Genomic DNA, 14,868 nt, shown 5'->3' on the forward strand with positions numbered 1-14,868 from the left:
CTTGACACTGGGCTACTTCTAGCCCAATCACAATGTGACCTCAAGTGATCTTTTTAAAATAAATCTGGGTACACTTTTATAACTCTCCAGGAGCTCCATATTACTACTGAGGTGGAGTTCAAACTCCTTTGCATGGCAAACAATCTTTAGGATTTGCCCCTGTTCACCTGTCCAGCCCCATCTTCCACTCCACTCCTCCTCACATTTTTTATAACACAAAAATAAAGTTGCTTTGATTCCTTGAATATCCCCAACCTCCCCCTCTTTCCATGTTTTATTTGTGTGGGGGGTTCTTTTCATAGTGGCTGTTCTTCTCCACCTGCCTCAGTCTACTTCAAGTCTTTCACGATGTGTCAATCCCTCCCATTGTTCTGAGCACACTCCCATTCTGAGTCTAGATGATTAACCTACTACGTGGCTCCCAGAGCACCCGATTTCTTAGTACCAGTAATCACATATATAACTATTAGACTATCTCTTTTATACAAATAATTTAATTTGTTTGGTAATTTAAATGATCTGTTTAATGTCTTTCTTCTGCATTAGATTAAGTTATAAAATGTTAGTGACCACATGTCACGTTCACAGCTATGTTCCCAATGCCAAGAAGAAAGACTAGTGTGGAGTAAACATCCAAAGATTTGATGAGCAAATTCTTAATTTAATACCCTTAGTGTAAACCTAAAGTTGCAGTGCAGGGGGGTAGGTTGGCACCTGTGACCCCAGCATCGCACTTTTCATCCAGCTCCCTGCTAATATGCCTGGGATGGCAACTAACGAGGGGAGTGGGAAATTAGGATGGCATTCCAGATTCCTGGGTATGGTCTGGCCAAGCCCCAGTCATTGCAGCCATTTGGGGGGTGAACCAGTGATCTCTGTGCATCTATGCTTCTCTGTAACATTTTCAAACAAATAAGTAAATATCTTAATGAGGCTTAGGCATATCTGTGGATTAGTAGCATGTCTTAAAGATAGTATGCAGAGGACCAAAATCTTTTCCAGTTTAATGAAGGATGACCCTGAGCATTCAAAACAGCAGTCCTCATCTATAAAGGGAAGAACATAATTTCTGGGCCTCTTACCCCGAAGAATTAGTGAGAACAGCAGGGAAGAGGGGAAGAGTTCTTCCTCAAGTGTCTCAAGTAATATCCCTTGGCTCCCACGATATTACACGCCCATGGTTTTCCCCTCCAACCACACTGGCTGCCCCTTCTCAGTCTCCTTTGTTTCTCTTTCCCCTTCTCCCAATCGGTACATCTTTGGACTCTGTCCAGGTTTCTCTCTTGGGCTGCTTCACTTCTCTATATAAAATAATCTCTAAATGATCTCAGCTAGTCTCTCATGGCTTTAAATATCCTCTGTAAACTAATAACTCAATTTTATCTCTTATTCAAACTCCACAACTTTGTTTCCCAATGGTTTACTCAATATTTCCAGTTGGACAGCTCAAATATAGAAAGCCTAAGATCTAAGTCCTAATCCCCCGCCCAAACTGGTGTTTCCTTCAGCCTTGGCAAATTTCAGAAATTTCTCAGAACAGCCACCTCAAGAACTACCCTTGACTTCTCTTCCTCTCCCACTCTGACCTCCCTCCTCTCTTCCATGCCGTTTTTCTCTAATTTCCAAATCACATCTGTCCATAAATCCTCCTGGCAATAACGTTTCATGTATATCTACCATCTGATTAGCTCCCGTTCCCTCCATTGCCATTACTCCAACCCAGACCACCATCACCTAACAGCAACTCTTGTTGCTGCTTTCCTTGTTTCAAAAATAGTCTCACAACAGCAAAAAGGAGCTTTCAAAATATCAACTAGACATGGAATCACCCTAGGAGCCAGCAATTTCACTTCCAGGTATATACAGCAAACACATGTTTACATTAAGATTTTTACATGAGTGTTCACAATAGCATTATTCGTAACAGCCACAAAGTATAAACAACTCAAATATGCATCAATGAATGACTGGACAAACAAAACATAGTATTTATGTGTACACATATACTGGGATATTATCTGTCCGGATGGGGGAATGAAGCTCTGATTTCCACCACAACCTGGATGAATCTTGAAAACAGTGTTCTAAATGGGGCGGAGGGGAGCCAGTCACAAATGCCACATTTTATCTGACTCCATTGCTATGGCATGTCCTGAATAACAGATATAGCAAAGAAGAAAGAAGGTTTTGGGGGTGGGGAAATTGGAACTGATTGCTTAATGGGTTTAAGGTTTCTTTTGAGGGTGAAAATGCTTTAAATTTACAGTGATGGATGTACAACCTTCTGAGAGCACTAAAAGTCCCCAAATTGTGCAGTTTAATTTTTTGAAATGATGATTTTGTATTATGTGAATTTTACCTCATTTCTTTTAAGAGAAGAAAAATAAGATCATGTTGATCAGAGTCATCCCTCCCACTCAGGGTACAAAACAGTCCTTACAGTACCAACAAAGTCTTACATGCTCTCACACCATCTTTGTCCTGCTCTAATTCCATGCACGCCCAACCCCCTTGGTCACTCAGTTCAGTTACTCCTAAGTACCAAGCACACACTCTATGTAAATCAGCTGCTTCCTCTGCTCACAATGATCTTCCCCTGGATACCCTTAGGGTTTGTTCTCTTATTTGCTTCATGTCTTTGCTCAAATGTCACCTTATTATTAAGAACTGGCCTGGCTATCCTAAAGACAACACTATATGTACACACATGCATTCCTGGCACTCCCTATCCCTTTAGCCTACTTAATTTTCTCCATACCACTTGTCAACATCTGATAGGACATGTTCACTTAGTTATTTTCTCTGTTCCCCATTCCCCAAATCTAAGTTCCACAAGCAAGTAATCTTTGTGTATTCATCAGTGTATCCCAGGGCTGAAAACAGTGCCTGACACACAGTTGGCATTCGCAGATATTCTTCAAACCAACAAGTTAATAAATGGACAAAGGAAGAGGTAACCAAAATCTATAGTGTCTTGGCCAGTAGAGAGCAAACTTTCCAAGTGTCACAGGATGTATGAAATAGTTCTGTGAAAACAGACAGAAGGGGTGGAAACCTAGAGTATTTAGAAGTGAAACAATAACTATTCCCGTGAGAGATGTATTAGCTTTATAAAGTAAGGCACAGCAAACAGTTTAATTTCAATATGCATTTTAAAAATTTCATATTCATTCTATTTCCCTCTGATACAAAGAAAAGCACAAGTGGAACCATTTTTCTAAAGATGTGATTTTACAATGGCTCATGAAGAGTGTTTTATGCTTGTATCTTTTCCTAAAGATTAATATGTCCTGATCCAGAGATGATACAAACAACCCTTGGGCAAAAAAAGCAATTATTTGACATCTGTGCAATAAAAAAGAGACTAAGATACGGGAGTCCTGGGCTCTGACTATCTGTATGATCTCAGGTAAATCACTTACCCCGCTTTCTTTCCTGTGAAAATAAAGGGGTTGAATTAGATTATCTCTGAGGCTCCATAATTTTATGGAAAGGATCATTTATGAGCACCTAATCTGTTTCCATGTTTAGGATAAATAAGAGTCCTCTGTGACCAATGAGACAAGTGGTCACAGACTGCCAGAAGCAGTGGGTTTTAGAAAATACATTCTGACTCACAATGTCAAATGTGTTAATCAGGTTCAGCAAATAAAATCCATTCTTATCCACAAAGGACAAAAAAAGGGCCTCATCACCTGGAACAGATGAGTCACGCACACAGAGCCGTGTGCACAAAACCACAGTTTATATATATAATGAAACACCATACAGATAGCAAAAATGAAGCGTAGATCCTTGGTGCTAACACAGAAAGATATTCACATTGTAGTTTCCCCAAATTTGTTTCTTTTATATTCTGAGCAGTAACTGACACCAATCACCACAATTAAGTTAATGAGCCCATCATTCCCCAGAGTTTCTTCATGCCCCTCTAAAAATCCCTACATCTTGGGCTAGGACAGTGACACAATGCACTAATTCTCTCCCTATGCTGCCAGCATCCCTTATGGACCCTGGTTCAAGTCCGGGTCCTGATTCAGCTCGCTGCTATAGCTTCAGAAAGTAGCAGAGAGGATGGCCAGAAGCCTTGGGTCTCTGCACCCACATGGGAGACCTGGAAGAGGAATCTGGCTCCTGGCTTCCGATCAGCTCAATGCTGGCCTTTGTGGCCATTTGGGGAGTGAACCAGCAGATGGAAGATCTGTCTCCCTATATATATATATATCTGACTTTCAAGCTAAATAAATAATTTACAACAAAAAGCCTGAACCTTTCTCTCTAGCCCATCCCCAAGACAATGCTGTTCATTTTCTTAAATGTTATATAGATAGACTAACACTCTTTTTAAATTAGTTTCTTTCACTCAGAATGATTATTTCAAGATTCTTGGATGCTGTGACATGTACCCACAATTCATTCTTCCCCATTGCTGAATAGTTTTCCATTGTATAAACAAACCAGAGTCCCTTCCCCTGTTGGTAGACATTTGGCTTCCTTTCAGTTTTAGGCTGTTAAAAAACAAAGATGCAATGGGCAATCAGTCTGTCTGTATAGACATATGCTTGCACACCTCTAGAAATAGCATGGCTGAATCACAGGGTACATGCGCACTGCACATTTCAAGATAATACTGAATTGGTTATTTTAAAGTGGCTACATCACTATATATCACCAGCAGCAATGTATGAGAAATCTTGTTCTAAATCCCCACCAACAATTGATAAAGTCAATTGTTTTCATTGTAGCAATTCTAATGGGCATGTAGTAGTATATTATTGTGAGTTTTTAATTTGCACTTACATAATGATAAGTGACACTGAATATCTTTTCATGTGCTTATTTGACATCTGCATATTGTCTTCAGTGAAATGTCCATTAAAATCTTCTGCCCATTCTCTATGGGATTATCCAAATCAATCACTGAGATTAAAGTCTTATCAAGTTTTTATTTAAAAGAGAGAACAACAGGAGAGAGAGAGAGGGGGGAAGAGAGAGAGAGAGAGAGAGAGAGAGAGAGAGAGAGAGAGAGAGAGAGACCCTTTCCCCTACATGCTCATAACAACCAAGGTTGGACCAACCTGAAGTCAGGAACCAGAAGACTGGGTATTACATCTGAGTGGCAGGAATCCTAGTATTTGTGCCATCATCTGCTGACTCCCAGGGGGTACTTTAGCAAGAAATTGGATTGGAAGTGGAGGCAGGACTGGATCCCAGACACTCTGATACGGAATGCAGGTGTCATAAGTGGTGGTTTAATCTGCTGTGTCATAATGTCTCCCCAATTAATGTTTCTTTTTAAAATAGCACACCCAGGAAAAGTCATTTTAAAAATATGTGCTAATCTATTTATTTGGTGAGGAATAATCTCCCCTATGCTGGTTCACTCCTCAAATGTCTGCAACAGCTAGGGCTCAGCCAGGCTGAAGTCAGGAACCAGGAACTCAATTTGTATCTCCATGTTGGTTACAGGGACCTAAATACTTGTGCCATTCACTGCTGCCTCTCAGAGTGCATATTAGTATAGAGCTGGAATTAAGAGTGGAGCCAGGACTTGAACCCAGACACTCCAATATTGGGTATCCTCACCTCTGTGCAAAATAACCACTCCAATATCACTACATTTTCACTTAACACGTATATAGCATCATCCATTTTAAATATAAAATTAAAAATGTGAGGAATCCAGCTCATGTGAATACTACCTAGGTGGTCCAAATGTCAAAATTATTAATGATTAATGATAATTGTCTAAGGTAGAAGCAATGACATTAATAGAGGACTTTATATAGTTCTGTATTGTTTTCAACAATAACATGAAGCATGATAGGATTATTTTCCAGGGCCAGCATTGCAGCATAATGGATAAGCCAAACACCTGTATTGCTATCATCCATATGGGTGCTGGTTTGAGTCCTGGCTGCTCTACTTCTTATCTAGCTCCTATTAAAGTTCTTGAGAAAGCAGTGAAAATGGCCTGAGTTGTTGGGTCCCAGCACCTAAATGGGAGATTCAGAAAAAGCTCATGGCCTCAAGTACCAGCCCAGCTACAGCTTTTGTGGCCATTGGGGAGTGAACCAACAGATAGAAGATTGTCTGCCTGTTTGTCTGTCTATCTCTCTCCTCTACCCCACATCTATGACTTTCAAACAAATAATAAAATTAAAAAAAATCATTTCCCTTTGGTTAAGGGAAAATTATGGGGGAAACTACACACACACACACACACACACACATACACACACACAATGCAAAATATTCACCAGCAGTAACTCATGAGGCAAGGAATAAATCCTCAAATCACAAAGTTCAGAAATCCATGCTAAGGAAACAGAAGATTTGCCTTAGCACACATCCTTCACTATTCCTTCGAACAAGGCAATGCATCAATTGAGTGGGCAATCCTGGAGCAAGCTAAAAACAAAACAAAACAAAACAAAACAAACCCAAGATTTGTAACTCCAGGTGCCACTGCAGAACCCCAAGAGACACAAAGATTTCCAGGGCCTATGTCATCTCCTAGGACATGGATAAGAGTGTAAGGATTCACCCAGAGTTGACACAACGATGCACTTGGATCACAATGATACAGGAAAGTCTGATGGTAAATAAGGAAAGAACTCACGAGGTTAATAAAGACTGAGTTAATACTTGCTAAGTTACTAAACTTCAAGAAAAAGAAAATTTTCAGGCAAATTCTCTCTCTTACACACACACACACACACACACACACACTCAAAATTACCTAGCATGGAGAAAACAAGAGTCAAGTTGGCCTCAGACTTATTCACAGTTACATTCAGTGACAGAACACAATGAAGCAATGTCTAAACCATTCTGAAAGAAAACGTGACCCAGAAATATAATATCTAGCCAAGATACTGTGCAAGTATAAAGGCACTTGGCAGATGTTCATAAAATGAAAGAATGTGATACATATTGCAAGTTCTTCTTGAAAGAACTTGTCAGTGGTGAAAACCACACAACAGAAATAAATCAAAGTGAAGGATTCAGAAGCAGTAAAGCAATGGTACAAGGTCTGGCTGTAAATGTATAATTCTTTTAAACATGAAACTAAAACTACACAGATAAAAAGGTGATGGTTGCATAACAGAATATAAATGTGATGAACCTTCATAAAAATTTGAGTAACAAATATTAAGAATAGGAAGAAAAGACTGAGGTAAAGTATAAAAAGCTACCCACTTCCTCTTTCACAGCACAGTGCTCCAATAATGCTTAATAGTGAAACAGAGTTTAAAAATGATGAACTGCAGCAGCCATTACGGCACAGTGGGTTAATCTTCCACTTAGGACACCAGTACCCCATATCAAAGTGCCTGAGATATGCTTCTGATCCAGCTTCCTGCTAATACACACCCTGGGGGCAAAAGCTGGTGGCCACCCATAAAGGAGACCAACATCGAGTTCCTGGCTCCTAACTTCAGCCTGGCCCAGTTCAGTCCAGCTGTTGCAGGCATTTAGGAAATGAGCCAGCAGATGGAAGATTATACGTGTACATAGACATGTGAGTACGTTGGGGTGTGTTTTTCTGCCTTTCAATTAAAAACAAACTTTTAAAAATAATGAGTTTAAGAAATAATAATGGTATTAAATGACTAACCACTAACTCTACTCTCAGGTGCTAACAGAAATAAAAATATGTATCTGCACAAAACTTATGACAAATATTCATAACAGCATTAACCTTAATAGATAAAAGGTAGAAATAAGTCAAATATTCACGAACAGATGAATACCACATATACACACAGCAGAATATTATTTGGCAAGAACAAGGAATGAAGCAGCGGCTGGTATAGAACAGCAAATCAAGCCACAGTCTGAGATGCTGGCATCCCATGTTAGTGTGCTTTTTGGAATCCCCAACTGCTCCAATTCTGATTCGGCTCCCTAACGTGCCTGGGAAGGTAGTGGATGACATTCCAAGTGCTTGGGTCACTGCCACCCATGTGGGAGACAGAGTCACAGGGGGGCACATGCTGCATGTTCAGTTTTTATGTGAAATATCTAGGAAACATATAAGAATACTTCAACTTAATTCCACAAAATAATGGAATAAAAAGATAAGCTTATTTTGGTGCAAGAAGTTTAGAATGCATTTTCATAAACTTTTTGACAATAGTTAAGTAGATGAGTGATTGCTTAGGGCTGTGAAAGGGTATGGAGGCTGTAAGAAAATGATTGCCAAAGGGCACAGGGCTTCTTTTTAAGGTGATGAAAATGTTCTAAAATCAAGAGAGGTGATAATCATACAACTGTGAATACAATAAAATTCATTACACTTTATATCATAAATGGTTGAATTCTATAATGCATGAATTGAATCTCAATAATGCTGACACCATAAAAAGCCCTAAAAATAACTACTCAACAGTTTTTGTAAGACTTTTATTATGTTTACAGGGATGTTAAATAGCTAATATCTTTTAAGTAAAGAAACATTTCTCTGAAGATTATCAATTTGTCTCCTTTTGAGTGCTTACTTAAATTCTAATAAAATGTAACAGAATAATGTTATTGTATTATGACCCAATTTTTAAAGTTTTCAGTCTATTCACTCAGTCATTTCTCTACTTATACACACATCAAATATATGAAATGATTTTCATATCATGTGAGACCTTGGATAGTAGGAAATTGAGTGATTTTTTGCTTTATTTTCTTTGTTCCTATATTGGTCAAAGTTTTAATAATGAGTATGTGTCATTTTGATTCATCTTAAATTATAAAAAAACAAAGTATATTTTAAAATGTTAAAGTTGTTACAGCCTACATATGGGCAGTGGTGTTTGGAATGATGTTTTTCCTCTTTATTTACTCTTTTTTGCACTTTTAAGTTTTTTCTTTAATGAGCATCTATCATTTTAAAAACAGAAGACTTAAAATAATAAGAAGAAAATTAAAAGGATGTGGCAGCATCTGCTTTAAACAGTTGGCTCTTACCTGCGCTCCTTGTTCTGCTCCTGAATGATCTTTCTCCCAGGCCAGACATTGCCCATTTGAGGCTGATGAATGAGGGGTTGCTCCACCGTCTCTCTTTTATTCACTTCAACACAAACAAAAGCATGTCAGGGTGGTGGTGATGAAGCCAGCGCCTGGAAACAATCCTTCAAACTTGTCCCAGGACACACTACACATGTGCATACAATCCTTCACACCCCTTCCACCTCAAACCACTGAGCCCATGCAGTTACGGCATCCCCAGACAGCACCCACTAGGATTCCACTCCAGAGGCTCCAGCGCCATGGGTAATTCCTGCCTCATCTTTAGATGAGGTTAATACCTGCAGGTTTGCGGCGCAGAGACATCCTGATTATCTCACTGCCTGTGCGGTAAGCAAAACGATTCACTTTCTGGTCATAAAACCAGTCTCCAGTTGCTTTCTTCAGCTCTCTGGGGGAGATAAAAGAAAACAGTAGCTGGATAAAGAATGGCTCTTGTCATCTATCAACAGAGGCCAAGGGAAGAAATTCTCATCACAGCCCAGGGCATCAAGCCCTATCTCTTCAGCCATAAGTGACACTTACATTTCCTTGGCGCACACCTTGCACCTCCAGCTTCCATTGCTTTCATGGATGCGGCAGTCCCGACACACCAGATGATTACAACCCCGACAAGTATTGGTCTTGGGAATAAAACGTCCCAGGCTCTCCTGGCAACGAGCACAGGTCCTATCACTGTAATGTTGGCTGCCTCTCTTGGCTCCCTTCCTTTTTATTTCCAGTAACTCATTCTTCAGTCGCCTGCCAAGATCCAAAAGAGAAGTACATGTAGATTCAAGATCTGCACAGGTTGTCTGGATAGGGCTTGAGGAGTAAACACAGTAAAGCCATTCAGTTCTATTAAGGCAACAAACTCTGAGCCCCAACTTGACCCAACGAAGAGTTGTTAGTTTTGTGTATATAATTTCTGAGAGTCAGATGGGTGGCATAAAGCAAAATCCAAACATCACTGGGACCCCCACATGCTTTTTCTGAGACTCTTACCTAATCCTTTTTTCATCTGCTTTTCGGAGCTCCTCGTCTCGTTGTAGGACATCAAGGATTAAATCCCTTTCCATCTCCGACAGAAAAGACAGATCAAGCATCTCTGACATGATTGCTAGGGTTTTTTTTTTTCCTTCAAAATAACCAGACAAGGATAGCACTGAGTTGCCTGCAATGAGAGAAGAACTAATTTCACACAAATGGCTTGCACCAGAACAGAGTCACAGCCCTAAAAATCTTTCAGTAGACAACAGGCTAAAGAGACAAACAACAAGTATGGATTTATTTACCACTCCTACTTCACCTGACTCATGCCCTGAAAAGTAGAAGGTCTTTTACAAGAAGAAAAAGCTATTCATGACTCTAGAAGAGATTTGGGTCTTTCAGCATAACCATATTATTCAGGAAAGAGTATAGAATTACTGACTCAAATTCCCCCTTCACAAAATGCATCCTCAATCATACAATATTTATTTCTTCAAATTTGTTCAACTCCCAAGTCTCTTAACCCAAATAATGAGATAGTTGATCTCTGAAAGAGAGGGAAAAAAGCACAGAAGGACTCTTGGCGATTTATACCCATTTTTCTTCATGATCAGTTTCCATGTTCCCAGGATTCAGCCAGTTTCCTGCTATACTTCAAACATTTATGCCACCCACTTCATCAAACAGTAATCTTACTACATATCAAATACATCCCTACTACATCAAATGGTAAATCCTATTTCCTTGACTTTACTAAACTAAGAGAAAGTAAAGAAAGTAAGCTCTTACTATACTATCACTACCTGAAGGTCTGTCCCATTTCATAAACATTTGCCATGTCCTACTAGGACAGGCATTGTGCAAAGTATTTTGAATACAGAGCTCATTAAGATACAGTTCCTGGAGCCCAGTGTGGTAGTCTAGTGGCTAAAATCCTCGCCTTGCAAGCGCCAGGATCTCATATGGATGCTGGTTCTAATCCTGGTGGCCCTGCTTCCCATCCAGCTCCCTGCTTATGATCTGGGAAGACAGTCGAGGATGGCCCAAAGCCATGGGACCCTGCACCCATGCGGGAGACCCAGAGGAGGCTCTGGGCTCCTGGCTTTGGATCGGCTCAGTTTTGACCATTGCAGCCATTTGGGGAGTGAATCAACAGATGGAAAAATCTTCCTCTCTGTCTCTCCTCCTCTCTGTATTTCTAACTTTTAAATAAAAAATAAAGTAAATTTTTGAAAGATACAGTTCCTGACATACTAAATTAAGCCACGACCTGCAATCCTGGCATCCCGTATGAGTGCAAATTTTGAGTCTAGCTGCTCCACTTACAATTCAACACCCTGCTAATGTGCCTGGGAAAGCAGCAAAAGATGGCCCAGGTACTCGGAGGCCTAGATAGAGTTCCAGGCTACTGGCTTTGGACTCACCCAGTTTCAGCTATCACCTTGCTTTTCAAATAACTCTAAAACAAAGAGAGAAACTAGAGATTTGCTAGTCATTGCAGTCAAAGGGACCAGCTTAGGTAATATGAGAAAGAAAATGAGGATTGTACTTACTTTCCTTGTTCTTACCTTAAAACTACAATCCTCTTTCACTTTAATTTTATTTTATTAATTACCAGAAAGACATCTAAGAGCATAAAGAATATAGCAAAGCTATACAGGTTCTTGAAACTTGAATGTTTTCTTATTTCCTTGGCTTTACTAAACTAAGAGAAAGTAGAGAAAGTAGGCATCTTTCAAAGGCCCTTGGATCATCTTCAGGAAAGCTTTTTAGTTCTTATCCACAAGGAAAACATATCAGAGTTCTGCAGAAGTTCATGAAAAATGCATATTATTGAAAACAATGCATGGATTTCAATTTTTTTATAAAATAAACTTATATGTTAATTGCATTTTATATGAACTTTCTGAAGTACTCTCATACGCTCTCTATGGACACAAGAACTTTTTCAACATGTTTCTGCTTCTCTGGGCTAATAGATTATCTAGCACATACTATCACATATGCTCCCAATATTGGTGATCATCATAAATATCATCACCACAGCAATTCCACATATCAAGAATTTACTGCATTCTGGTAAGTGCTCTACAAATATGAAATAATTAACTTAATTTTTCCCACATTGAGGGTGAGTGACAATTACCATCATCATTGTATTGATGAGGATAAGAAAAAACAACAAGTACACGAGGTTTTCTGGGATTGAAACCTAAGCAATTTGATTCCAGAGCTGATGTCACACTGACTCTGTCCAGGCAGAATCATGACCAGGACTGCTATAAAACACTGAACAATCAGGGGCTAGCCCTATGGTGCAGCATGTTAAACATCTACTTGCAGCACTGGCAATCCATATGGGCACGAGTTTCAGTTCTAGATGCTCCATTTCCAATCAAGCTCCCTGTTAATGTACTTGGGAAAGTAGCAGAAGATGGCCCAAGTACTTACTTCAGCCCCTGCAACCAAGTGGAAGACCCAAAAGAAGCTCCTGGCTTTGGACTGGCCCAGTTCTGGCCTTCGTAGCTGTTTGGGACTGAAACAACAGGTGAACGATATTTCTGTCTCTCCCTCTCTCTGTAACTCTGCTATGTCTTCTCTCCCTGTTCATCCTGAACATATATATATGTTATATGTTTTATATATATATATATATATGGACTTGTGAAAGTTCATATATATATATATATATATATGTATATATATATATCTCTTGTTACTTACACGTGTTCAGTTCCCTTACCTGGTGCTTTCATGTTTCATTTTATTCTCTCAAATTTATCAATTTTTTATGTATTTGAAAGGCATATGACAGCAAGAGGGGGAGCAAGGGAGGGAGAAAGAGAGACTTCCATAAGCTGACTAACTCCTTTAAAATGCCCAAAAGCCATAGATAAGAATCTGGAACTCCATCCAGGCCTCTCACTCGGGTGGCAGGGACCCAAGTAGTTGAGCCTAAATCTGATGCTTCCCAATTTGCACATTAGCAGCAAGCAGAGGTAAAACTCAATCCCAGGCACTACAGTATGAGACATGGGAGTTACAAAGGGTGGCTTAATCCACAAAACCACAACATCCATCCCAGGATTTTATTTGAAGTCTTCCTTTATCTCACATTCCCACTTCCTTTCTCTCTAGCCCCTTCAGCAGACATCATACTTGTAAAAACAATTTTGAAGTACATAAACAATGAATGTTATCAGTTCTCTGCTTCCTCTCTCCCATCACACAACAATCTGATTTCTTTTAGTACAGCTATAACCCACCCACACCCTCACCTTCCACCGCAGGCTGCTGCTGTTTCCAACACTAAGCATATTACAGCTAGCCCACTGAGATACGATCTTTCAAAACAGTAGTGGCGAGAAGAAAACACAATAACAAAAATTAAAAAGCATGGGAGGAAAAGGAAAATGTAGAAAAAACAGACAAAGAGAAGACAAAGGGTAAGCTAGTAGAAATAAGTTCATTTAGTATAAATATATATATGAATATGAAACATATATTCAAGCAAAAGTCACTCTTTAAAATACACATTAAGTGACTGGATAAAATGAAAGAATCCAGCCATGTTCCATTCATAAGGGACACATATAAAGCATAAATTCAAGGAAAGAGCAACTGCCAAAAATATGGGAAAAATACACAAGGTAAGTGTTGTCCAAAAGAAAGTTGAGCCAGTTGTTTTAATATATAAAAGTAAAATAATGAGAAATAAAAGCATTATAAAAGAGAAAACCATCAGAGATAATAAACCTGCTTTCACTAATAAAACACTCCCTGTATAAAACATTAAGTATAACTAGAGGGAGAACTTGAAAAATCAACCATCAAAATGGGACATTAATATTTCTCCAAATTACTGTTGCAATTATTAATAGTACAGCAGATAAAATGCTAGTAAATATATAGTTGTGTGTAACAGCAAAATGACTTTGACTTAATGGATATATGAAGACTCCTATTCCAAATGAAGAATCACATTATTTTTAAACACATATGGCGTCTTCTAGGCTGTAACGCAAGTTTCAGGTTTATTTGCAAAGGATTTTAAAAATCATTCCTATACAGACCACTCACTCTCTCTCCCCCTGTCTCTCTTTCCCTTTCTCTTGGTCTATAACTCTTTAAAATAAAGCTTAAAAATAATTGGTCTGACCTCAGTGGCAGCATAATGGACTTATGAAAGTTCACAAAAGACAGCCATTGTAAAACTGGAGGGGAGGGAACCTGGGGAGGGGGAAGAGAGACCCCAGTGCCTATTAAACTGTGTCACAAAACAAAATAATAATAATTTAAAAACAATTAGTCTGTACTCCATAAATATGCACAATTACTAAATGCTAATCTGAAATATTTTTAAGTTCAAGTAGATGGAAATGCTAACTAACCTGATTTGATCATGACCCACTGAACACAGCTAAGATTATCCACTGTATCCCGTAAGCATGTAAAATAAAATAGTATGTCATTGTTGGTGTTCTAAAAATGGAAGCTGATATGAATTAGGAAAACACCGAGTAATATCCCTGCCCTGGGAAGCAAGTACAAAGATTTTGCCTTGTTACCTCTGTTGAGTACACCAGTATCCCTCTCTGCCAAATGTGCCATTCTGCACATAAATGTGAAGATAATAATACTTGTACTCAAACTAGAAATTTCTTCCAGATGTGATCTCCTTGAGGGCAGGTATTGCATCTGGACCTCATACCTCCTGGAGCTTAGCACAATGTCTGACACACAATATGAGACCATTAAATGTTTAGTGAGTGTTGTCACCTAGAAATCTATTTTTGTGTTTCAACTTAGACCCACATTGGGACTGGCATTGTGATGGAGTGGTTAAAGCCTCTGCCTGCAACCCCAGCATCCCAT

At 39.1% G+C, this 14,868-nt stretch overlaps 1 protein-coding gene across 1 annotated transcript in view; it reads right to left on the reverse strand.

Annotated features, from left to right (window-relative positions):
• The window catches only part of SYTL4 (synaptotagmin like 4), a 52,933-nt gene that overhangs the window by 14,830 nt on the left and 23,235 nt on the right, over positions 1–14,868 (reverse strand). Inside the window, exons 2-5 of the mRNA XM_058658658.1 lie at positions 10,009–10,177; positions 9,550–9,765; positions 9,306–9,415; positions 8,965–9,067 (exon numbers count right to left, since the gene is read on the reverse strand). Of these exons, the coding sequence (XP_058514641.1) occupies positions 8,965–9,067; positions 9,306–9,415; positions 9,550–9,765; positions 10,009–10,118 (539 nt within the window). The 5' untranslated portion in view covers positions 10,119–10,177. The remainder of the gene's footprint in view (positions 1–8,964; positions 9,068–9,305; positions 9,416–9,549; positions 9,766–10,008; positions 10,178–14,868) is intronic.

This window comes from Ochotona princeps, chromosome X (genome assembly GCF_030435755.1).
Source record: "Ochotona princeps isolate mOchPri1 chromosome X, mOchPri1.hap1, whole genome shotgun sequence".
NCBI classification, from domain to species: domain Eukaryota; kingdom Metazoa; phylum Chordata; class Mammalia; order Lagomorpha; family Ochotonidae; genus Ochotona; species Ochotona princeps.